Consider the following 26,165-nt stretch of genomic DNA (forward strand, 5'->3'; position numbering starts at 1 on the left):
TTTTGGTGGTTAGATGGCCATGATGAGACCATATAGTGGAGGAATTTGAAATTCTTCATCTTCATCAAAACCTGGAGAGTTTCTGAGATACCCTGTGGCTTGAACATTGAGATTAAGGATAAGCAAGCTTCTGGAGGATGACTGTTTTTCAAGGTCACAGCAAAGAGTATTGGGCTGAAAATAGACTTTGCAGCTTAAGGAGTGTACATACTGCTTCTTTGGAAAAGAAAACAATACTAAGAGTTGTGAAAAGGACATGGTGGGATCTGTTGCTCACATACCAGGGGATCTGGTGTAACTTATAGACTCCCTATCAAAATGTTTTTAAATGCACAAAATATTTTAAATTAAAAAAGAAATAAATTACGTTGAGATATGGTTTTCAAAATTTAAGGAAAAAAAAGGTCACAGACCCCAGTTTAAGAACTTTTATTCTAGAGTATTACAGTTCTCTAGAGAATAGGATAAAGGGAAACTGTAAAATGAAAAATTAATTAGCAGAATAGTTGTTCCAAGAAAAGAGAGAGAAGTGGAACTTTAGAAGAAGCTTCATGAGAAAAGTGGGTCATGAGCAAGGTCTTAAAAGAGATCTAGGAGTATATGTCTATGTTTATGAACCTGCTGTCTCCAGAGCTGCCAATGATCTCTTAATTGCCAAATATAGAGGCATTTTATCACTCCTCATCCTTCTTGACCTCTCTATAGCCTTTGACCCTGTTGATCACCCTCTTGTCCTGGACACAAATGCCTCTATAGGTTTTCATGGTACTACTCTTACCTGATTTACCTGCCTTGCCACTCCCTTTCTGGATCTTCATCTAAGTCATGCCTACTAACCATGGGTGTCTTCTAAATCATTGTCCTACCCTTCTCTTCACCCTCAAGTCTGTTTCACCTGGTGGTCTCATTAGTTCCCATGGATTTAATTATCTCTTTGCAGATGATTCTAAGACTTATGAGTTTAGCCCTAACCTCTCTTCTGACCACTAATAGTGTATTATAAATTCTCTGTCTCTAATGGGAATGTTCCATAGACATCTTAAACTCAACATGTCTGAAACCCATTATCTTCTCCCCAAAACTCTCTCCCCTTCCTAATTTCCCTATTATTGTCAAGGACACAACCATCCTCCCAGTGACCCAGGCTTATAAACTAGGTGTCTCAATTCCTCCTTTACACTCAATCCACATATCCAATCTCTTGCCAAGTCCTGTCATTTCTACTTTTATTCAGTAAATTTCATTGCCTCCCTATTACCTCTAAGATCAACTATAACAGGCTTTTTAATTTTAAACCATTTCACAACCTTGCCCCTTTCTGCTTTTTCACTCTTTTGATGTTTTACTCCTTCCCATGTATTCTATGATTTGGCTACACTGGCCTTCTACTTCTTGACCCTAACATTCTCTCCCTCCTCTACCTCCTGGCTTCACTGGATTCCTCTGAGACTCAACTCAAATCCTGCCTTCTACAGGAGATCTAGTCCAATCTTTCCACTGCTAATGTCTCCTGACTGTTTTTTAACTTTCTTTGTATCCTTACCCCTTGGCACAGTTCCTTGTATATAGTAAGTCCTTATTATATGCTTGAAAGCTAATTAACTATATTCATCTTTTCCCCAAATTCTTCCCTTTCCCAAACTTCCCCAATTTCTATTCAAGGCACCAGAGTCCTTTTAGTATCCCATACTTGCAAACTCAGCATTATCCTGAATCATTCACTCTTCCTTATCCTGCATAGTTAATCATTTCTGAAAGCTTACCATTCCTACAGCCTGCCTCCCCTCTGACCCCTTCTCTCCAGTCGCATAGCTCCTACCTTGGTTCAGGCCCTCATCATCTTTCTTCCAGATCAATGAAACAGTCTCCTAATTGGTCTTCCTCACTCAAGTCTTTCCCTAATCCAGTGTGTGCCACATACTGGTGCCAAAGTAATTTTCCTCAAGCTCACATCTGACCTCGTGCATCCCCTACTCCATTAACTCCAAAGGCTTCCTATTTTCTTCAAGATAAACTATAAATTCAATTTAGCTTATAAAAACCCTTATCAACATGCCCCCATCCTGTCTTTTCAGATTCATTGGGCATCATTCCTCTTTGAACACTCTTCAGTATAGCCAAATTGGCTTATGCTTTGTTCCTCATAGGTGACAACCCATTTCCCATCTCAGTGCTGTTGTTCTGGCTGTCCCTCATACCTGTAATATACTCTTTCATGAACTCAACAGAGTCATTCTCTTCCTTTAATATACAGTTCATCTATCATCTTGTACATAAAAACTTTACTAATTTCTCCAACTAATAGTACTATTATCCCTCCTTTCAAACTACCTTGTATTTAACTACTTTGGATATATTTGTATTTGTCAAATTCATGTTTATGCTATATATATTTATATAAGAAGTTGGTGTCCCCCCACCCCATTATAAGATCATTGCAAGTAGGTACTGTTTGATTCTCAGTACCTCTGTCCACAGTATCTAGCACAGTGATTGGTGTATAGTGGACACAGTAAATACTTTTTACTTGGTTGGTCGATTCATAAAAGATACTCTTAATATTTTTGTAGATTTTGTCATAAAGATTTTATAGTTATTAAGACTTTCTGGATCACCTTTTTTTCATTAGTAAAAATGTCTGGGATTCTTGTTCAGTGTTTAGTATTTTCCTTTATTTCAGATACCTTGAGAGTCTGACTCAGCATCTCAAAATTGTTTCACTTCCACCATGGAGCCCATCTATGAATATTGTGACACTTCTAATCTTAGTTTTCTTTTTCTGCCATTTCTATTTCCACATGTAGTGCACTAGTAATCATAATGTTACAATGCAAAAATGGTTGCTCCAAAGTCATTGATGGAGAATTGATTATCCCATTAAACTTTTGTTTAAAATTCTTAGCAAACCTTTTCCATTTTTCATTTATTTGTTGTCCTTGTAGTTTCATCCTTAAAAGTCCTCAGCCTCTTCTGGCTTAATTGGGTTTCTCTCCAAGCTTTCTCTAAAATTATTTCAATATTGATCATAATTTTATAGCCTCTTACATAAGATTTTATAAAAAGAGTTTGTTTTAGACTGATTTCTTTCCTTAGCTAATACTTTTTACATGACCTGGAGATTACATTTTATTGGCTGAGGTAGTTTCTAGCTTCCTTTGGCTTCTTCTTTGTGGCAGCTGATTTAATCAGATAATCATCCTTAGAAATTAACATGTGCCAATATCTGCTGTTTTATCCATGTCCCATTTTGGATAATTTATAAATAAGTCAAGTTGGAGCTGCTCCAGTTTTCTATCTTCTCATCTTTATTTCTTCCAATTTAGTATTGATTCTTTGGTCTTTGTTCTAAGAAGTCAATGATCTGGCTGTACACAGAGAAGTAATTCAGAAATGACTTCTTCATTAATAACTACTCATTTGCTGCCTGTTAAGATGTAATCATATATGTGCTTTTTAAGCTATTAGTATCATAAAGTACTCCTGACACATGGGCATGGATCTCTTGTGCAGTCTACATACATTTGGCCACTTGCACGTCTTTATTCTGAGCCGTATTTTCTAAAATATTTTTCATTCTACTCCCCTATGCCCACCTTTTCATCGAAGTCACTGAATCTTGAAGTGTAAATATAGTTAGGAATGTCTAATTGAGTTATTTTTTTAAGCAATTAGGGTTAAGTAACTTGCTCAAGGTTACACGGTGTAATATAATACCAAGCAAAGGCAACTTCCCAGGTTCAAAAATACCAGCATAGGTGCTCTCTATTTTATTCAGTAACAAACCCAGAACAGAGAAGATCAAAACATGACATCATTCAAAATACAGCATTTACTAAGTGTGATTAAATAATCTCCAAGTACTACCCCACCCCAGGACCTTCCAATCATTCAATCAATTACAAAGTCTCTGTTCTAAATACTTCTCCACCCCTAGGCTATACCTTAATTAAGTCCACCACAAAGCCCCTCTTCTCAAATGGAGATTAGTTTCCAAACATAAGGTCAAAAGTTCCCCACCCCTGGATCACAATTGAATCTACCCCAGAGCTACATCAAGTTTAAACACAGCACTTAATACCCAAATGGAGGTCTTTTCTTCATCTTGACAGAGGCAAGTTCTCAGCAATCTTAGTTCCTGGAGAGACAAGGCTTAGCAAGGCCATAAGATACATTGCCAGTCCCTTCATGAATTTATCCTCTGTCTGTAGAACAGCCCTAGAACCCCTGAACACATTAGAAAAGCCCTCTCCCAGGATTTCTGTAAACATACAACAAGAAAATCCTTCTTCAGGGCTTCTGAACCAACAGAAAGGCTCCCAGACCCCTGCAACAACAGTACTGTCCCTCACCAGTGGACAGTATTCACTCTCTGTCTGCAGGACAGTCGCAGGCCTTCTTAGCGAACAGCCAGGTTCCAGGACTTCTTCAACAAAAGGACTGTCTTTCACCAGTGGACAAATCTGGCAAAATAACATCAAAACAGACAGACAAAGTACCAGCAAAACAGCCATGTCTCCTCAGTCCTTGGCAGCTCAGGGGGCAGGTCTCAAAAGTCCAGGGCAATTCAAAGCAGCCACCAGCAATTCTCTTAGCCTCTCTCTCCCTCCACGAGGTGCTGCTTCCAAAAAAGATCTTCCGCCTCTCTCTTGTGTCTCCAAATCTACGTCACCAGCTCCTCCCAGTTCAGGACTTTCTTTTCACATCAACAAGCCCATCCCACAGGTGGGATTAACAAACTCTGGGTTTTAACACAATCAATTTGAAAACCAAGCCAATACAGGGGAATCTTTAATTGCCATTACTATCACACACGGCCAAGTGTTTCTGGGTGGATGCTAAGTGTCTGAGCCCGGATTCGATCCCCCAGGTCATCCCAACACTGAGGCCAGTGCTCTTACTCGCTGTGCTACCTGGCTGCCCCTCTAATTGAGTTTTTTATAGATGTTCTCTACAGTCTTATGCTTTGTAACAAATATGTAATAAGCTAGAATTATCAGGATGCTGGTCTTTTAGTAAATAGTTGTTACGATCAACGTAATATGAGGTGACTATTCCATGAAATGTGTATTTTTGCTTTTACATAATGAAAACAGATCATTAAGTACTTTATTTGCCTCTCCTGTACAAACCTGTGAACAATCCATTTAGCATCAGTTTACCTTTCATCTTTTAATTTGCTTAAGAGTATCAGGATTTATATCATTCAGTTCTGCTAGTAGAAACTTATCGGTCGTTGGACAAAGATATTATAATTAGAATACCAGAAGTTCCTTTTTTTTTCTTTTTAATAAGCAATCGGGGTTAAGTAACTTGCTCAAGGTTACATGGCCAGTTATTTCTGGTTGTGGTGCTGAGTATCTGAGCCTGGGATTTGATCCAGGTCATCCCGACACTGGAGCCCTCTGCTCTTACTCGCTGAGCCACCTGGCCACCCCTCAGAAGTTCCTTTTCAAAGATTGTACAAACTGCTTAATGTTTTAGCATTTGCCTTCCCACATACCAGTCTGTCATAGTCATTGAAAAAGCAGAAGAGAACTACAAAGGACTGAGGATAATTTCTTATTTTTCTTTGTTTCATTAGTTATTATGGCCAAAAAATTTATAAACTAATGTTCAGCCCACTAGTGGTAAGTTTTCTGGTCCTAGCCATGATGATTAAAATGGTTTATAGCACTTTAAGGTTTAAAAAAGACTTTGCATACATTCTTATTTGATCCTCACAACAAGGAATTGTGAATTACATTTAATTAATTACAATTAATTAATATGAATTACATTATACAGATTATAATTACATAATTATACGTTATAATTACATTATACAAATTAATGAATTACAATTAATTAATAACTTGTAAAGTAGGAATTGTTATCCCTATTTTACATTTGAGGAAACTGAGGCTTCTATGAAGTGCCTAGCCCAAAACCCTCTAGCTAGTGACAAAAGGCAGGATTGGAATGAAGATCTCCCTTGAGTCGAAACCCAGTACTCATTCCTCTATACCTTACAATTTCCATTAGTCAGAGATACTTTGAGGGTGTTATTTGGTTTAAGAAATATGGAATTTATAATTCCAAAAATGATTTCCTGATTGTTAAGGTACTTGATTTGAATTCCCAACTTCAGGCATTTTCATTAGCTGTCCCCCATGCTTAGACTGCTCTTTCTCCTCACTGTTGCCTCCTGGTTTCTTCAAGTCAAAGCAAAAATTCCACTTTCTACAGGAAGCCTTTTCTGATTCCAGTTAATTCTAGCTATTAAGCATTATAATTTATCCTGTAGATAGCTTGTTTTTTCATAGTTTTTTGCATGTTTTCTTCCCCCATTAAACTGTGAGCTCCTTGAGAGCAGGGACTATCTTTTGCCTTTCTCTGTATTCCTATCAGATAGCACAGTGATTGCACCTACTAGACACTTAAATGTTTGTTAACCATTTCTTATCCAGATTTGATACACTTTAAGAAACAGGTAGTTTTAGATAATTTTGTGGAAAGCTCTAACAAAACTATGGAGCTTACCATGATGGGTATAATTGACTTTCTGAAGAAAGGAAAGGGGAAACTTTGGATTACTTGTTTTCTTAGCCCATTCCCGCGATGTCTTATCATTTGAGAGTTTCCAGAATCACACATGAGTAGTATGAAGCAGAGAAGAAAGCACTGAATGCTGGTCAGGTAAATTGGAAATTGAAATTATCCATAATTTTTGGATTTGTTTTTGTTTGGATTTGTTTGTCTTTGTTCTTCATCAGGTATAATACATGTAAAGGTTTGCAAACCTTAACGCGCTATGTAAAAGTAAATGATGTTATTTTTAACAACTTATAACATCCCTTCGTGTTATAACTTTTAGGGGAAAAGATAGAAGCCTGGTGTCATGATAGAGGAAAGGAGGCAAGTTCAGTGGAGAAAGTGCTGGATTGCTAGTCATAAGACCTGAGTTCCCACAGACTGCCTCTGCCACTTACTACTTTCTGTGACCTTGGACAAGGCACTTCACCTATTTGGTGTCTCCGTTTGATGATTTTTATAGGAAAGAAGGAATGAGGTGGCTTCACAGTTCCTTTCCGGGCTAAATCCATGATCATACAACTTTTTAATTACTTCAGTAGCTCTCCCAGCTATCCTAGTTATCTTGGTTTAAACACATATAGATAACTTTGACACACTGAGAGGACAAAGAATGTTCTTGGTTGTGACACGGTTGGAGCAGAGTGCAGGAAGGCAAAGACCTATGAGATGGAATTCACTTCAAAATAGTATCACTGAGGTTAAAAGGATGACATGCACCTAGCAAAAGTTAAAGAAAAACTACTTAGGGATTGTTATTTGTTATTTTATTCAGATTCCAGTAGTTGCTAATCTTTTATATTTGACCCAATCTTTTGATGATATTGATAAGACTGTATCATTTCAATGTTTTTGGGTTATATCTTCAAATATAGTCAATAGTGACTTTGTTCAAGGCTTATCTGTATATGGGAAAACTGGGATCTACTTTGTTTTATTTTGTTTTTTTAATTTAAATATGTCCAACTATTGTCTGACATAGCAAACATTTATTGTTTTCAATGTCAGACAGGATAGTCAGACAAACTTAAATTAAAAAATATATATCTAAAAGATTCTTCCCATATACATAATTTTTAAAAATGTTTATGTTAAAATAATGGTAAAGAAATGTTGAAAAGTAATCTGGCCCAGCTTCTTTCCTTTTTTAATGATAACATTTTTTTTTTTTTGCTTTTTGGAGGGCAATTGGGGTTAAGTGACTTGCCCAAGGCCACACAGCTAGTTTTTGTGTTAAGTGTCTGAGGCCGGATTTGAACTCAGGTACTCCTGAATCCAGGGCTGGTGCTCTATTCACTGCGCCACCTAGCTGCCCCCTTAATGATAACTTTCTGGTTATTTCTGATCTATAAATTTTATTACCCAATGCTTGAACACGTGTATCTGTTTTTCTGATATTGTTCTATGGCCTAGCCAATGGGAAAATCTGTTCCCCGATTACTTCATTCTGCCCCACCCCATTTTGAGGTTTGCTTAGCATCAAGAACAAATTTCTGCACTTTGGATTTCCATTCAAATGTTAGGCAGCTTAATATTTGAATGCCCTGAATAGGATGAGGGTGTTTTTGTTCCACCATGTTTTATTAGAATGTGCAGGCTATGATGACTTCTTCACCACGTAAGTAAGCCTTGTCTGTGGACTTTTTTCTTTGTAAATAATTTATCTCTTTTAGCCTTTGTCTTGTCTTTTTTTTTTTAAGCAATCTTTGGGGTTACTTAACCCTACTTTTGGGGTTAAGTAACTTGCTCAAGGTTACAAGGCCAGTTATTTCTGGGTGTGGTGCTGAGTATCTAAACCCGGATTTGCTCACTGAGCCACCTGGCCACCCCTAGCCTTTGCCTTATCTTAATCCGTTGTTTTCTGCTTCCTGACTTATTCTATACTAATTATGGTAAAGAAAGTTCAGAGAGGTTCTTTTTCTTTTTTGGGGTTTTTTTTAGTCCGGATTAGGAGTTTGGCTAGAGGAGCCTTCTTGTACTAATCATACTAATTGAAGGAACAAAGTTATAGGAACACTTTGGTAAATTTTATCTGAGTAAAATATTTGCTTACTTTGACAAACATTGTCTTAGCCATTACTACTAACTTAAAGGTATCTTGTTTGACATCTTTTTTGAGCTGTATCTTAGTTTTCTTGGAACTCACAAGAAAAAATGGTGGATCTAACTTTTTTTAGTTCATGTTCACTGGATACTCAAATTCATTTCTAATTGCTTGAATGTATATAATCTAATGATTTGGGACTAATATCAAACCCATTTACCTACTTAACTCATAATCATATGCACAACTACTCTCTATGGAACTTCCCTAAAAATTACAAATTTATTGTGTCTCTAATGAGAATAGATGTTTAGAATTATCAAAAGCACTCGGAATATCTTTTAAAAGTCTTTACTGCTTTATCCGATGAGATTTCTTTTTGGTTGTTGTGAAATAATGAGAAATATCAGTAACCCAAGTGAAGTGGCAATTCATATTTTACCCAGAATACTGACTTTCTCTACAGAGAATCATCTCTTGTTGACTTTGGATGATGTGATGATACCTTCAGCACAGAGAAAGAAGGGGAGTACTTGTCACTGGAGTGTTTCATTGTTTTCCCCTTTTTCGCAAGATAATCTACCATTTGACTGTAACTAACATTAGATTAATTTACAAACAATGAACGACAGTGGAATATCGCTTGTCAGTCCATTTGCTACATCAGCAATTTGAATCCATACTACATGATAATAATGCTAATAAAATATTAACTGGCATCATTTAGGTGGTAACAGGATATAAGATTGAATGATCTAACATCAATAACTGTAAAGGAGAGAGAAGTGTATTAAATATGTAGCATTGGACAAATGTAATTTTTGCATTATCTGATTTGATGGGCATGTAACAACATGAAATTGTTATTAAAAATTCTTACTATATCATCAACTTAATTCAAATACTCAGACAATCTTTCACCACAAGGTGGTAGGTTGGGTGTGTATTTGACAGGTATGAATTTAACAAAGACTTTCCAAAGCTTTGCTCAGTTATTTTCTCAATCAATAAGCATTTAAGTGTTTATTATGTGAAAAACTTATTAGAGAACCATTATCTCCCAAGGCATTCTGTTCCAATTTGGGATAACTCTAATTATAGGAAGTTTGGGGGATTTCTTTTCTTTATATTAAGTCTAACTTTGTAAATGTTTTAGAATATTGTCTTCACAGGAAGCTTGTCCCAGGTAGTCTATGGAACGTTGTTAATATTTGAACAGTTACAACAGTTCATACTGAACTCTCTGTGTAACAGTGGGATATTTAAATAGTTAGGTGAGTTTTTTGTTTTTTGCTGTCTTTGGTTTTCCTCAAAGAAACATCTATACCTGTGATTCCAACTAAAGTTTGATAACATGCCAGAAGCTATTTGAATCATTCCAATTAGTAGTTTAAATTAAGTTTTGTTTCTTTGTTAGTTTCAACTCAATTCGCATTTCTTTAATTAAAAAAATAAATTTATGCAACAAGAATCCTTTAACCTGGGAAAGAAAATATTTAGGAGGTGACATAATAAACTAGTTGTCATCATATTTACAGGGCTATCATGTAAAAGAGTATTTGTTGCGTTCTCCTTGGCCCAAGAAGATAGAACTAAGGAGAAATGGGGAGAAATTGGAAAGAGGAAAATTTAGGCTTGAGTTCAAGAAAAATTTCATAACAATTAGAGCTATCTAAAAGCCTACTTTTATTGGTTTCTCTCGCTCTCTTTGTCTCTTTCTTTCTGCATGTCTTCAGGCAAAGGATTGATGACCATATGATGGGAATCTTGTAAGAGGAAATTATTTTTCAGATATGGGTTGGTCTTGGGGACCAATGAAATCTGACTCTAAAATCCTATGATTCCATGATTTCCTGATCCTCCCCATTGTTGGTAGTCTCTGCCTTGGGAGAATGTAAGCTCCCTGAAAACAAGGATTGTTTCATTTTGGATTTTATGCCCCCACTACCTAGCATAGTACCTTTCACATAGTATGTGCTAATAAGTGTCTGTTAATTTGAATTAAATGTGTTGAACATAAACCACAGAACTATGCTGTGGTTTTTAATGTTTAGGGATGTGAACTAACTTTTGTTAATGACATACTTGGAGTTTTTCTTTACTTTGAAAATGGTTTGCCCTATCTAAATACAAATTAGTAAGCTGCCTGGAAAATTAAATTAAAAATTATGAGACAGTGAGAATTCTAAAGTGACAGAATCAAATAAGCAACACTTGGTTATTGAACTCCTCCCAAAGTTGTTTGTGATGTAGAACAAGAGTTTGAGATGCTTATTTGGGAGGCTGAGGCTGCTGTTTATATAAAATTTATTCTGTTCACTGGATTTTAACCTGACCAGCTTTCTTCCTTCTGTGTACCCTAATATCTGTGAAGTACAGAACAAATTTAATTCGTTACTATTCACTTTTACATGAACTCAGAACTTAACTTGAATCTTCAAGATAATTGTTTAAAATTGACTATGCATACATATATACATAGAAACTTAATATATTTTGCTTGTGGAGATTTGCTTCCAAGATAACTCAATATGTTTGTATTGTTATAAACATGTCTAACTTGGCGATTTTGAAAGTCTCCTAAGGATTATTTCTATTACATGAGAGTTTTCCTTTAAATTTCAACCATTCCTAGTACATTTAAAACTGTTTACATATAAATTTTGAGAAACTATGCATACTAATGGCTACAAACTTTATATAATATATTATATAATATATATGTATGGATATTTATGTCTAGTGTATAAATTATAACACATCTACCTCTACTATAATGCTAGATTATCACAAAAAGGGTAAGTTGAGTGTGGAATGATTTGAAATTACATGAAAAAATAATTATAATTTAATAATAATAATAATAATAATATAGCTATAATAACCCTTAAAAATGCTGCTTTCATATTTTTGCCAGTGAGTATCTCACCCCCATCCCCTTTTGCAAAATGAACATCAGTTTGAATATTCCTTTGAAATTTCTTTTAAAGGAGAGCCTGGTTCATCAGTTGCCACCTGAGGGTTTGCTACAGGCCAGGTTTGCCCATCTTTTTTTCACATTCATTTACTTTCTAAGATAATAATAATAATAGCCATAATAACCCTTAAAAATTCTGCTTTCATATTTTTGCCAGTGAGTATCCCAGCCCACCCCCTGGACACACTTCTTCCATGAACAGAACTATACCCTCCAGTGGTAAGTAGTCTTGGAAAAACTATTGCCTGTGTGCTGTGTTGAAATGTGCAAATAAGTACTTAGACAAATGATACATTTGCATTGTATTCATTTTTTTCTGCTTCCTCCTTTTTGTAGATTCAAGCTCTGGATTTTTGACTATGACCTCTGATCACCCTGATTCCAATGAGCAGTATGAAAAAGAGGAAACAGCACCATCAGCTTCTATAACGATAAAAGACCAAGGTGAGATGTAAAATGATGTAAGGAGTTATTTGTATCCTAAGACTGCACATAGTAAAACTATTGTCTGAGAATTTTGTAACAAAAAGTTAAGGAACTCTGACTAACTTCTAGAACTTATTATCTTCTCCCCAAAAAACCACTCTTCCAAACTTCCTGTATTTGTCAAGGGTACCACTCCCATCCTAGTTATACAGGTTTATAACCTGAGTCATACTTAATTCTTCTTTTTTCCTTACCCCACATATCTAGTCAGTTGATAAGTCTTATAGATTCTGCTTTGGTAAAGTCTTTTCTATCTGCCCCTTTCTCTCCACTCAAGAAAGAGTGTGGTCACTGTACTAGTTGAACTTGCTCATTTTACTGATGAGGAAATTGAGAACCAGGGAAGTTCAATGACTTGACCAAAGTCTCACCAGTAGTATATGTTGGAGGTAGCATGTTGTCTGATTCCACAGCTTGTCTTCTTTCCATTGTATCCTGCTGCAACTCCCACTAAAACACCCTACAATTTGGCTCCTGCCTGATTTTCCAGGCTCTTTGTTTCTCTTAACTGTATTCCTCTTAACTCAACCTTCTATATACCAGTCCTGGAATATTCTTCCCCTGCATCTCCACTTCTTAGACCATAGGTCAATTCAAGATTCTGATCAAGTGCTAACTTATACTTGTATAGTTCCTGATTCTCTCAGCTGTTAGCACTCTTTCTCTCCTGAAATAACCACATATTTGTTTATCTGTGTACATATTGTATCCCTCTGTAAAATATTAGCTTTCTGAAGAACAGGACTGCTTTTTTTATTCTTCATTTTTGTCTTTGTATCTCTAACCTCTAGCACGGGGCCCTTGATGTAGTAAGAGTATGATAAATATTTGTTGAATTGAGTTAAATGGTAGGTAAGAAAGCCAAGGGATAAGATGACCTTGTTTGATGTTTTTTTGCTTCTTCTGCGGGCAGAGTGAGAGGAAATGGGTCTAAACTACAGGATGCAGTCACTTGATGCACTTGAAAATTTCCTAATAGTAATGGTGATTTGACACTGGGACAGATTACTAAAAGAGAACCTATATACCCTACCTATTTCCCTGAAGATATTTAAAATTTAATCTAATCTTTTCAGAATGGTTTAGCATCTAGTCTACCAAAAAGGTAATGATATTAACTGGATGAAATGCCTCTGCAGCCATGCGATTCTGAGAACAAGTCATGGCTTTTAGTCACATTCATTGAAAATCTAGGCCAATGACCAAATAGGGGAAAGAAAATAAACAAACTTCGTTTCCTGAGGGCAAAGATATTTCAGATGGGTTAGTAGTAATGTAGTAATATACATATTAACCGATTTGAATTCTATTACGTAGTGTAGCAACCAAAAATAGTCTTAGCACTACATAATTAAATATAATGATCAACCTTGGCCTCAAAAGAGGTATGAGGAACTGTACCTCCCTCATGCTAAAAACAATCTGGAACCATGCCCCCAAAGTAACTAAACTTCATACTCCTTGACCAATGAGATCAACAAAAAAGGGAAAGTATCTATGTATCCAAAAAATTTTTATAAAAATTCTTTTTTTGTAATAGCAAAAATCTGGAAACTAAGGAGGATAACTACTGGGGAATGGCAAAAACAAATAATTATGAATGCAATAAAATATTCTTGCTTCATTTGAAAAAATAACAAAGTGGATGGTTTAAGAAAAAAGGCTTCAATGAGCTGACACAAAGTGAAATGAGCTTAACCAGAAAGACATTTAATAAAATAAGAACAACATTGTAAGGAAAAACAATTTTGAATAGCTTAGGAACTTTGATCAATCCAATGGTAAACTACAATTCCAGGGGACCAAAAATGAGGCATGCTACCCACCTCCTGACATACAGTGGCCTCAAGACACAGAATGACACACATACTTTTGGACATAGGCAATGTGGGAAATTACTTTGCTTTACTATTCATATTTGTTAGGAATTTTTTCTTTTCTATTTTTGTTCAATTGTGGTATGGAAGGTGGTAGGGAGAAAAAATAAGTGCTTGATAGTTGAAACTTTTAATATCTTTAAAAAAAAATACATACCCCTGTCCCTTCTCTGCAGGAAAACATAGATGTGGAACATCTTTTACATACACACACACACACACACACACACACACACACACACACACACATATATTGCCAGACATGGTTGATGTGTTGCTTAATTTTGCTGAGCTGCTTTTTCACTTTTCTTTTTTATTCTTTGTTGTAAGGGATGGGCTCAACATGAAAGAGAAAAGAGATAAATTTGGAAGTGAAAATGATACATATTTTTTAAAATTTGAAAATATTCATAATAATTGCTTTAAAATAGTGAAAATATATGAATTAAAAATTATCTTTGCCTCTTTAATCTATAGCCTTTTTATCTAAAGACAATTGCATTAGATTAAAGGAAATCACTTTCACATACCGGCCACATGTGTGGAATCCCCAATATATATTTATCAAGTCACAAAAGGTGGCCATGATTCTGAAAATTGTTTATGTCCCTTTCCCAATTTCTTATTGATATGATAGTATACATTTTATGTATCTCATTATCCCTTTTATCATAATTATGGGTGTCCTTTCACCTATTAAAGTATAAGCTTCTTGATAGCAAGGGCTGTGATATCTGTCTCTGTATCTCCAGCACCTTATATATAGTAGACACTTAATAAGTGTTTGTTAAATGGAATTTATGAGAGTGAACAGCACCTCCCTAAAGAAGTACCATGCTGGCTATGCACTATCATTTCATTTTTATTAGCAAATTATACCCACTGCCTTTGAACATTAAGAAATTGTTTCTGTGAATTTTTCCAATTCTAGTCAACTTTAAATTTTAGAGCCTTATATAATCTATGTGTGGGCAGATTTATATAAATATATGTTCACTTCCTAAAGGTTCATAGTGACTGTTTATGCCCCCTCATCTCTTCCTTCATCTCTTTCTATTCACCCTTTTTTATTTCATCTCCTCTTTCGCATTTTTCTCTCACAGGTAAAAATGTAGCTAATGAAGATATTCCTCTTCACCTTTCTATGGATGAAAAGAAAACCACATTAAATTTGGTAAGAGACTAGACCAATGCTGTTAATTAATGATAATCATAGTAGCATTGAATTAGATCTAGCAAAGACTTTAGAAGCCTTCTAACCCAATACCCTTATTTCACATACAAGGACCTGTGTTCCAGAGAAGTTAAGTGACTTGTCAAGATAAGTTAGTGAGCAACCAAAGTGGGCTTCAAACATACATTGACTAATTCCAGACCCAAGGCCCTTTATGAGGATAATGGTGAAGATAATGATAACATTCTATATTTGGATTGTATATTTGTATCTTTACTTTTTAAAAGAACTTCCACAAACATAATATCATGACATCACAGATCCCACAAACAGAATTTATTAAAACCCATATTTTGAGACTACATTGTTTATTTTTTTCAATACTTCAGGGGTCCACAATTGTGCCATTCTGGGTACTTTTCTACAAATCACAGTCCTTCCACACCCTTTTAAACCAAATTCACCAACTGCTATGACCAAAAACACAAGGTGACAATCTGAGGTGATGGGCTTCTCCCTACTGAGCTGGCTACTTTTTGAATAACATTAAATGCGCATCCCTAGGGCTTTATTTGTAATCTTTCCAGCTTGGTAAAGCTTGTGAAGCTTATGCTTCACTGGTATAGCCTTGAGATTTCAGGTGTCCCTCTACCCCAGAATGAGACTTCAGGGTGAGGCTTAATGATGGTGATTGTGGATTTACAAACACTATGACTGAAGCATAAAGGCTGATTTCTAGAGGTAATAGAAACACTGTTCATTCTTCTTGATTGCTCTTCTAACATGTACTAAAGATTTTTTAGGGACTTTCTTATTCATCCTTTATCACAAATACCTAGCACAGTGATTTACATATTGTAAGGCTTGATGAATGTTTAATGAAGTGAATGGAATATTTTGAACATTAAGTATTATTAAATAAATGACTGTGATTTCATAGGTTATCAAATATACTTTTCTATGCCATATAATTAGACTCATAATAATCCCACAGTTTTATGCCTGATGAATTTTATGTCCAATGAAAACAATATTCACTGCCCATGTATATTCAGTAAAATATAGACAGTAAAATTCCTGTCTACCACCACTTTTCTATATCATTACATTTCATGATAGACTTTGTTTCAAAATAACCCTCAAAGATCTGTGCTTTCCTGCCTCTCTAGAAGTGAAGTAATATGGTGTAGTAGGAAGAATATTGATGTTCAATCTAGGAGACGTGTGTTCATGTCTTGGTTTTCATTATTTTCTAGTCATATGACTATAAATAACTCATAACACATCTCTGAACTACTCTCCTTATCTGTAGAATGGGGATAATTTGATAGTTTTTACTCTCTTCCTCTCAGGATTGTACTTTATAAATTGCAGTACCTTATGTGAATGTAAACTATCATTGCTAATTATATTTACTCACAGTATTTCCCCCATCTATATTCAATATACCCTTTCCATTCCTCTCTGACTAATAAAATATCCGAATTCTAATCCTTTCTCTCCCATGGAACTTTCTTAGACCATTCTGGACCTACAGTAAGTGATCTCTCCCTTCTCTGAACTCATAGCACTTATTGCCAATATCCATTGATCTAAGCAATTAATCACCTTATGACTGATCTTCTTTTCTTACCTTTTTCTTATTTGACTTCTCAAGTCTTTATGCCTTGTCCCCCTAACTAGATTATAAAATCCTAGAGTATGCTACTTTCTATTCCCCAGATTTTCAGACCTTGCCTTGCATATGCTAAATACATATTAAATGTTTATTGATAGGGAGGAAAACCCAAAACCTTATAGAGAACTGCATTTGTAGCAATACTCAGGTGGGCCTTTATTATGTCTTTCATCTCTATAAATTTTAGGAAACCAAAGAAGGACCTGAAGCAATTACAGAGTATAAAGAAGAATATGCCATTGGAGGAGGTAAGAGGAATTTTCTCCCACTTCTCTGTTGATGCAGAATCTCACTAAGAGAAGCTAAAATCTTGTTACTTGACCTAGGGCTAAAACAATAAGAAAGCTAATATTTGACTCGATTTTTATCTCCCCACTTTGAAGCTTCAATGATTCTGTGATCTTATTTATAATAGTATTTCCTCCAACAGTGAAAATCACAACCCACTCATACTTTTTCCCCTTTTCTATTTGTGCCCATTACAATCTGTAAATCTTTCTCTTGGTCTCCTGATATTCCATGGGAGAGGATGGTCCATTGGTTACCCTTTGTTCTTGCTACATGACAGATCCACCTGTTTTTCTGATCATTCATGTCTCTGGTGATAGCCTTTATACCAGATCTCCTGCACAGTTCTACTTTGGTGATATGTTGTTGCCTATTTATGCCCAATATGAATGGATTTTTTGAGTGACCTACTGCTCAGACTCTTCTCAGACTATGCTGTTCTGTAACTCATAGCCAAACAGTCTCATCTGAAGTATACTAGTATTAAAAAGATGAGTCTTTGAGGAAAAATCTGGGAGTCATTAAAAGCACAGCCAATTGCAATTCAGGCAATTTAGCCTTCCCCCCTCCTTTTATTCAGTTTTGGGGTCTGTTCATTATCCATCTGTAGTATCTGTTCAAAGTATATATATTGGGATCCTGGGGTGAGAAACCGCTGAGACGCCCTGCACAGCAGCCAGCACCACATGGCAGCTTCAGCTCTTGGCCTGCAGAGTGTAGGGGGACCAAGCGACTAGTCTGAGGGGTAATCACTCTTGCTTTAACCTGCTTGGATCTGGATTGTGGTCTAGGGTGGAGGTCCTGGGGTGTGTGACCAGTTTGCCAGAGCGTGTGGAGGCCTCAGAGAGGGCACCCAACTAATGCCTCCAGCAGCTGAGAAAACCCCAGCATTTGGGACGAAAGCTCCCCTGTCTGGTGGCAGAGTCCTACTGTGGCAAAAAGCCCAGTGACTGAGGGGAGACATGACCAGGCAAAGGAAACAAAGCAAACAGAAGATCCTAACATTCGACTCCTATTTTGGGAACAAAAAGGAGCAAAGCATGGAACAGGAGGAAGACAGTGAAGTCAGAACTCCTGCACCAAAAGCTTCCAAAGAAAATACGAGCTGGTTACAGGCCATAGAGGACCTGAAGAAGCAAATAAGAGAAGTGGAGAAAAAATTGGGAAGAGAAATGAGAACAATGCAAGAAAATTGCAAAATGAGTCAACAGCCTGACTGAGGAAAATCACACCTTAAAAAATAGACTAACTCAAATGGCAAAATAGGCTCAAAAGGCAATGAGGAGAATGCCTTAAAAAGCTGAATTTGCCAGATGGAAAAAGAATCTCAAAAGCTCCATGAGGAGAATCATTGCTTCAGAATTAGATTGGAGCAAATGGAAGCTAATGACTTTATGAGAAATCAAGATGCTGTTAATCAGATCCAAACAAATGAAAAATAGAAGGCAATGTGAAATATCTCATGGGAAAAACCACTGACCTGGAAAATAGATCCAGGAGAGATAATTTAAAAACTATTGGACTACCTGAAAGCCATGACCAAAGTAAGAACCTAGAAATCATCCTCCAGGAAGTTCTTAAGGAAAACTGCCCTGATGTTTTAGAACCAGAGGGCAAAAGAGAGGTTGAAAGAATCCACCGATCACCTCCTGAAAAAGATCCCAAAAAGAAAACTCCTAAGAATATTATAGCCAGGTTCCAGAATTCCCAGATTAAGGAGAGAATATTACAAGCAGCCAGGAAGAAACAATTTGAATATTGTGGAAACACAATCAGGATAACCCAGGATCTGGCAGCTTCTACACTGAGGGATCGAAGGGCTTGGCATATGATATTCCAGAGGTCAAAGGAACTGGGATTAAAACCAAGAATCACCTACCCAGAAAAACTGAGTATCATGTTTCAGGGGAAAATATGGTCATTCAGTGGAATAGAGGACTTTCAAGCATTCTTGCTGAAAAAACCAGAGTTGAATAGAAAATTTGACATTCAGATACAAGAAGCAAGAAAAGCATGAGAAGGTAAACAGGGAAAAGAAATCGTAAGGAACTTATCAAAGCTGAACTATTAACATTCCTACATGGAAAAACAATAATTGTAACTGATGAAACTTTTCTCAGTATGAAAATAGTTGAAGGGAATAGAAATATGTGTGTGTGTGTGTGTGTGAGTGAGTGAGTGAGTGTGTGTGTCTTTATATGAGGGTATATGGGCATATGAATACATATGTGAATGTGTGTATATATGTTTACAGGTATATATAGATAGAGGGCACAGGACCAATTTAATAGGAAGGGATGATACTTAAAAGGTGAAATTAAGAGGTGAGAGAGGAATATAATGAGAGGATATGGGGAGAGACAGAATGGGGTAAACTATCTCATATAGAAGAAGCAAGGGAAAATGGTTACAATGGAGGGGAAGAATAGGAAGGCAAAAGGGAATGGGTCAACCTTATTCTCATTGAATTTGGCTTGGGGAGGGAATGTAATACACACTAAATAGGGTATCTCACCATACAGGAGAGTAGGGGGGAAGGGGATGGGAGGGGGGCTGTTGGAAGGGAGAGCAGGCTGAGGGGGGAGGGAAGTTGGAAACACCCACTTTTGAAAAGGGACAGGATCAAAATAGAGAATAGAAAAAGTGGGAGGTGGGATAGGAGGGAAGGAAATATAGTCAATCTTTTACAGTATATCTACTATGTTATTGTTTTGCATTAGCTAAACATGTACAACCTATACTGAACTTCTTATCTTCCCAGTAAGGGTGGGTGACAAGGGAGGAAGGGAATGAATCTGGAATTCAAAGTTTTAAAATCAAATGTTATATATATATATATATATATATACACACACACACACACACACACACACACACTATTATTAATACTATTTTACATGTAATTGGGAAATAAGATATAGAGTCACTGGAGATAGCGATCCACCATGCCCTACTGGAAAAGTCAAAAGGGGTATGGTAGAAAATATGGGAGAGAGCAGATTGGAGGAGGGGATATCCTGTGGGACTGCTATTTTGGGGCGGTGGGTAGGGGAAAAACGGGGAAAAATTGTAACTCAGAATCTGATGGAAATGAATGATGTAAATCAGAAGTTAATAAAGCATTTGAAAAATGGAAAACAAAACAAACAAAAAAAAACAAAGTATATACATTGGTTAGGCACTGAGGTGGCATAGAGGATGGAGTCAGGAAGACCTGAATTAAAATCCTGCCTCATATGCTTACTAGTTTTGTTACTCTGGGAAAGTCACTTAATCTCTCTTCACCTCAGTTCCTTCAGTTATGAAATGGAGATAGCATCTATCTCACGGAGCTGTTAGGGGGACTAAATTACTCACATACACACATTCATATGCATATATTTGTATGTATGTATGTATGTATATATATATATGTATACCCACAAATACACAACTATAGTGCTTTGCAAACTTTGAAATGCCATATACATTCTATTACTCTATAATTACTGATGGAGCAGCTCTATGGATTGCCTATCCATCTGTATATCATGGTCTAGAGAATAGAGGTTCTTAAGCCACTTGGCTTTTCCATTGTGAATCATTCAGCTCAAACTCTTGAGTGATTCTGGGTCTCACCAGGCTCTGCAGTATTTTAGATTTTCATGCTGATGATGTACAAAAGGGAGACTCTGGAGGACCTCACCATTTATAGGGAATATTTCTTATTGTCCTGGAGGTCCTTCATGGCCATGGCAAATACCTTTGGCAAGTACTCATCTCCCTCATTTAATAGTAATAATCAAGGTACGCCAGACACATTTATCTCCTTTTGCACATCTTTCAAGAATCTTGTATGATTTTGTTATGTGAATGGGAGATATTTTTCAATATAGTTTTATTTGTTTTATTAAATATTTCCCAATTACATATAAAAAATTAACATTCATTTCCTAAAATTTTGAGTTCCACATTCAGAAATACTTTTTTGGAAGAGAACTGGAAACAGCTTTTTGATCTAGCAAACTGAATTTATTTTGTAGTCAACAAACAAAAAGCACAATGGAGACATTGCATTCTCTGCACCTTCCAATTCATTTGTGTAACTATAAAGATGCAGCATATTGTAGGATATCACTTAGAAAAGCCTACTTATTCCCAGTTATGCCGTTAAGCCTCAAAACATTAATGTCAGATGGTTACCTTTCATTATTCCCACTGTCTTGGGGTCTGAACAGTTTTAATTGCCATTTCAATTTTGTGAGCTATGATTCCTGACATACTCATGAAACATATATAAAACGTTGGCTTCTGCCAAAGTGGTGCTGAGTTCTAAGATCCATTTCTTGCAGGTCCTTCTCTTTTTTTCTTTATTGAGAAATACCGTGGTAAAGATTCAATCAACAAGAATTTATTAAGGGCTTTGAATTTTGCTGTATATATTACTGCTAAGAAACGGTGTCATATTTTTTCAGTGAATGGCTCCAGTAAGAGCAGCTGTGATAGCTATGAACTTGAGAGACTCAAGCCATATTTCAGATATCACTGTAAATCACAGTGTTCAGTTTCATCACTGGAACCTCTGTGGTTTTAACCCTTCTGACCAAAATCATCAGGACTTCAGGTTTAAGCAATAACGCTAAAGCTGACATGACTCTTTGAAAGACATAGTATTTTTTGCTATTCATTCTTTAGGGGATATAACTCATATAAATGAAGAGACATCAAGTAGTTAATGTGATTTAACCAAATAATCTCCTTTTTGCCCCTTATTAGAAACGGCTGCTTCTACCATTCCAGTAACCAGTGTTAAATCAGTCAACTTTAAACAAAGTGACCAGTAAGTTAATTTTACCACAATCTATGAATGTTTCTTATTACTTTCTTGGGGGTTTTGTTTGAAGTCCTTCTCTTTCTTGTTCAGCAGCATTTCTACAAATGAAAAAGAGGTAGAGGTAAGTATGAAACATTTTCTATTTTTGGCTTTTACCAAATATAAAAAGATCCTTAAGTTCACCCAGGTATAACTGGTTCATGAATCCTATCCTGTTTGACTGGCAACACTGGAATTGAGCTTACTAAGAAGCAATTTTACTATGGTCCCTGCATATATCAAATTCATTCATGTCCCTTGATGCAGTCTTTCTTTACATTTAAATCTTGTATTAACTCTCATTTTCTCTCCTCATTCCTGTACCCCTTTTATTTTATTTCGGTAATAGGCTGAATTTCTTAGATTATCTTTGGGATTTAAATGTGACTGGTTTACCTTGGAGAAAAGAGTCAAGCTCGAGGAGAGGTCTCGGGATCTGGCTGAAGAGAATTTAAAGAAGGAGATCACTAACTGTTTAAAGTTATTAAAGGTTAGACTGATAATATTTGGGACCTTATTTCTATACTCTGGGACCTAGAGAGAATTCAAAGTTTGGGTAGCACTACAAACAGTTCTTGTTATCTTTCAAAGAATTTTGATTTTCTTCCAAGTCTAAGCTTGAATGCTACTTCTTTTATGAAGCCTTCCCTATTCTTTTCAATTGTCTTCTCTTTCCCTTTCACCTTAGCTTGTAGTTACTTTATTTATGTGTTCTCACGTTCAGTTGAAAACATCTAAAGAGCAGGCATTGTTTTATTTCTGTATCCCTGGTGTGTAATAAAATGATCTGCACATAGTAGGCATTTAATGTTTGTCGAATTCATTTGAATGTAGCCTAAGATCAAATTTGCTATTTTTTTCCCTACCAGCTCATTTCACTAGCAGGTCACTAAAATCACTCAAATCCTGAGGTTGATTTTTTTTAACCCAAACGTAGGATTTTATCTTTATACATTTCATTTTCTTAGATTCAACCTGTTGTTCTAGCTTACTGAGATCCTTTTAGATCCCAATTAACTCATCTAACATATTTGATACCACGTGTTCTGTCATCTCTCCATTTGTGTGTGAGGAAGGGGAAGAGGTGATGAAAGTGAATGTACACACACAGAAAGCTGATATATCTAATCATCCTATAGATTTCTATAGACAGATTGATATCCGTAAATAGATATCTCAAATTCCTGTTCCCTACACATGTAATAAGTATGCCTTCTCTGTGTTTATAGATGTAATGGTAAAATTACTGAGAAAAAAGACTAACAGTACAGAGCCAAGGACAGATTTCTGGAATGCTTCATTAGAAACTTGTCTAAATATTGACTAGTATTTTTCTTCATTCTTGGTCTATTATGGAACGTCATAATGGAATATTGGATTGCTCAGTATGGATATGGAATGCTCAAAAGAGCACTACCACCACCAACAAAAAACTCAATTTTTTTTTGCCCTTTTATCCCCGAAACAATAAGATAGCTTTTCCTCTCGCTTATTTCTAGCAATGATGAGAAATAGATTAAATGTCAAAAAGGCTCCTTCCTTTTTGCATTTGGAACATAAACAATAATAGTAGGCTTTGGGGTTCAAAAAGGACTGATGTGTATTTCCCCTTCATGTAAAAGGAAAAACCAAAAATTGAATCAAGTATATCTTACAAAAATGTCACTATGGAATTGAATTGGGGACAGTAGTTGGCATTGGGGATTTAGGTTGAAGAGTAGGATAGGTAAGGGTGTGAGATGGCATTAAGGGACTGGATCCCTTGCTGCCTTTGCAACCAGGGCTTGGCCTTGGGGAGTAGCAGTGTTTTAGAGAGTGGCCTGGGGCATAGGGGGGTTGTATGACTGGCCTAGCATTACATAGCCATTAAGTATCATAGGTGGGACTTGAATCAAGGTTCTTTCTGACTCTGAAGTCTGCTCAGACCTTCACTTTACTTCCCCCTTGCAATAACCCTGAAATCCAATATATTTTTCACTCATTTCCTCAAAGCAAAACACACACTATTCCTTTCTAGGGAGTTTGTCAGGACAAGAAGTTCCTTAAGAATTAGTTCAACCAACAGTTAATTATACACCTATATCACCTGATCATAGGGAGGCCAGGTGGTACAGTAGATGGAGTGCTAGGCCTGGAGTCAGGAAGACTTATTTCATAAGTTCAGATCTAGCCTCAAACAGTGTTACTAGCTGTGTGACCCTGGGCAAATCACTTACCCCTGTTTGCCTCAGTTTCCTCATCTGTAAAATGAACTGGTGAAGGAAATGGCAAGCCACTCTAGTATCTTCACCAAGAAAACCCCAAATGGGGTCATGGAGAGTTGCACACAACTGAAATGATTGAACAGCAACATCACCTGATCAGGTCCTAGACCAGTGACACTAGAAGTAGATGAGAATAAAAGAAACTGAAAGGGCCAAATATGGTCATTGGTCAGCTAACTAATTCATTTAGCAATTCAGTTTCAAAAATATATACATCTCTTAATCCAAAGCAGTGTCCCAGGCTCAACTTGAAAAATGTTTTTAATATCCATCATTGGCATTATCCAGTTATGTTATTCCCTGATATTACTTGCTTCTTCTGGAGCATCACAGTATAATATTACTTTTAATAAAATAACTGGCATTTTTGTAGTACTTTCAAGTTCTCAAAGAATTTTACATATATGATTTCACATAAGCTCTTGTTAAACCAAAGTCTTCCTAACTCTACCTAAAGTATTTAATGCACTCTTGACTTTTGGTCAGAATATTTGAGACCTTGCTCATTTACTTATTAGCTATGTAACTTTGGACAAGTCACTTAATGTCTCTAACCCTCAGTTTCCTTTTCTGAAGAATAGGAGAAACACATGTGCTACCCATATTACAGGATTGCTGTAACAATCAAGTGAGATAATATATTTAAAGTAGCTTTGTAATAAGCTATTATTAATCTATATAATAAGATATTATTGTCTCCACCATCTTAATCCCCTAGTGTAGTCCACAGAAATGGCGTTGGGAGGGCTCTGAGAGGTCACTCATATATGAACAAGAATTTCTTCCATGAAATTCTCAAAAAGTCACCCAACCTTCGCTTCAAGATGTCTAATGAGGCCTTTCTCCACCATGCCCTGTGACCACTTATTCCATTTTTAGATACCTCTAATTGTTAGGAAATTCATCGAGTCTAGAAAGCTTGGGAAATTCTCTCCAGTCTTAACACCTGTCTCTAATTTCCACACATTGTTTCTGGTTCTGCCCTTTGGAGCTAGAGAGACCACACCTAACTCCTCTTCTCCAAGACAGTTGTGCTGGTCGCACACACTCAGAGAGAGCTATCACATCTCTCCTAAATCTTCTCTTCACATTAAACATCCCCATTTGCTTCCAATCATTAGGTCCTCTACTATTCTACTTACCTCCTTTGGATATTCTCCAGTTTAACAATATCCTTCCCAAATGGCAGCACCCAAAACTAAAAACAAAACTAGTGGTCCCACACTGGAATACAATGGGACTGTCACTTTCCTAGTCCTAGACAGAAACTATTCCTGTTGTAATGCAGGCTAATTTCAAGTTAACTTTCTTAGCTGCTATGTCACTCTTCACTTATATCATATTTACAATTCACCAAAACTTCCAGATCTTTTTCAAATAAGATGCTATCTAGCCATATTTCCTCCATCTTTTGCTTTTGAAGTTGATTTTTTTGGGGCCATGCAAAAATGTATCTCTAGTATTATTACATTTCTCATTTTCAAATTCTGGTTTGTCTGAAATGCAACATTTGTTATTCCTCATACATAACTGTTTATTTCCCTTTTATGCAGTCTTTAATAACTCTCTGTGAAGATGATAACCAAGCCCAGGAAATCATTAAGAAGCTGGAGAAGAGTTTAAAGTTCCTTAATCAGTGCACAACAAGAGTTGCTAGCAAGGCAGAGATGCTGGGAGCCATTAATCAGGTAACTCTAAATTTTGTACTTTGCAAGTGGGATAAATTAAAAGCGTTGGGTTCCCAATTTATTAGATTATCTCAATTCCTAGTCATAATTTGAAACTTTAAAAATTTCTATCTGGACCAATCTATGAGGATTTTTCTTGTCTAAATGTATCCTGTACTGGATTTGAAGGGCTGAGTTTTTAGAGGCTGGAGAGGTAATCCTTCCCACCACCCCGTCGAACCCACTTGCAAAGTACAAAATTTAGAGTTACCTGATTACCGCCTCCCC

General features: G+C 36.3%; 1 protein-coding gene across 1 annotated transcript in view; it reads left to right on the forward strand.

Annotated features, from left to right (window-relative positions):
• Positions 1–26,165, forward strand: part of LOC138175695 (inositol 1,4,5-triphosphate receptor associated 2-like) — a 115,933-nt gene that overhangs the window by 70,351 nt on the left and 19,417 nt on the right. The window contains exons 22-30 of the mRNA XM_069106209.1: positions 11,605–11,651; positions 11,749–11,810; positions 11,928–12,035; positions 15,058–15,128; positions 16,994–17,054; positions 21,850–21,913; positions 22,001–22,028; positions 22,296–22,436; positions 25,764–25,898. Coding sequence (XP_068962310.1) covers positions 11,605–11,651; positions 11,749–11,810; positions 11,928–12,035; positions 15,058–15,128; positions 16,994–17,054; positions 21,850–21,913; positions 22,001–22,028; positions 22,296–22,436; positions 25,764–25,898 — 717 coding nt within the window. The remainder of the gene's footprint in view (positions 1–11,604; positions 11,652–11,748; positions 11,811–11,927; positions 12,036–15,057; positions 15,129–16,993; positions 17,055–21,849; positions 21,914–22,000; positions 22,029–22,295; positions 22,437–25,763; positions 25,899–26,165) is intronic.

Source organism: Petaurus breviceps, unplaced genomic scaffold (assembly GCF_028583685.1).
Source record: "Petaurus breviceps papuanus isolate PSGF00001 unplaced genomic scaffold, PetGlider_PUasm1.0 79, whole genome shotgun sequence".
In the NCBI taxonomy this organism is placed as follows: Eukaryota; Metazoa; Chordata; class Mammalia; order Diprotodontia; family Petauridae; genus Petaurus; species Petaurus breviceps.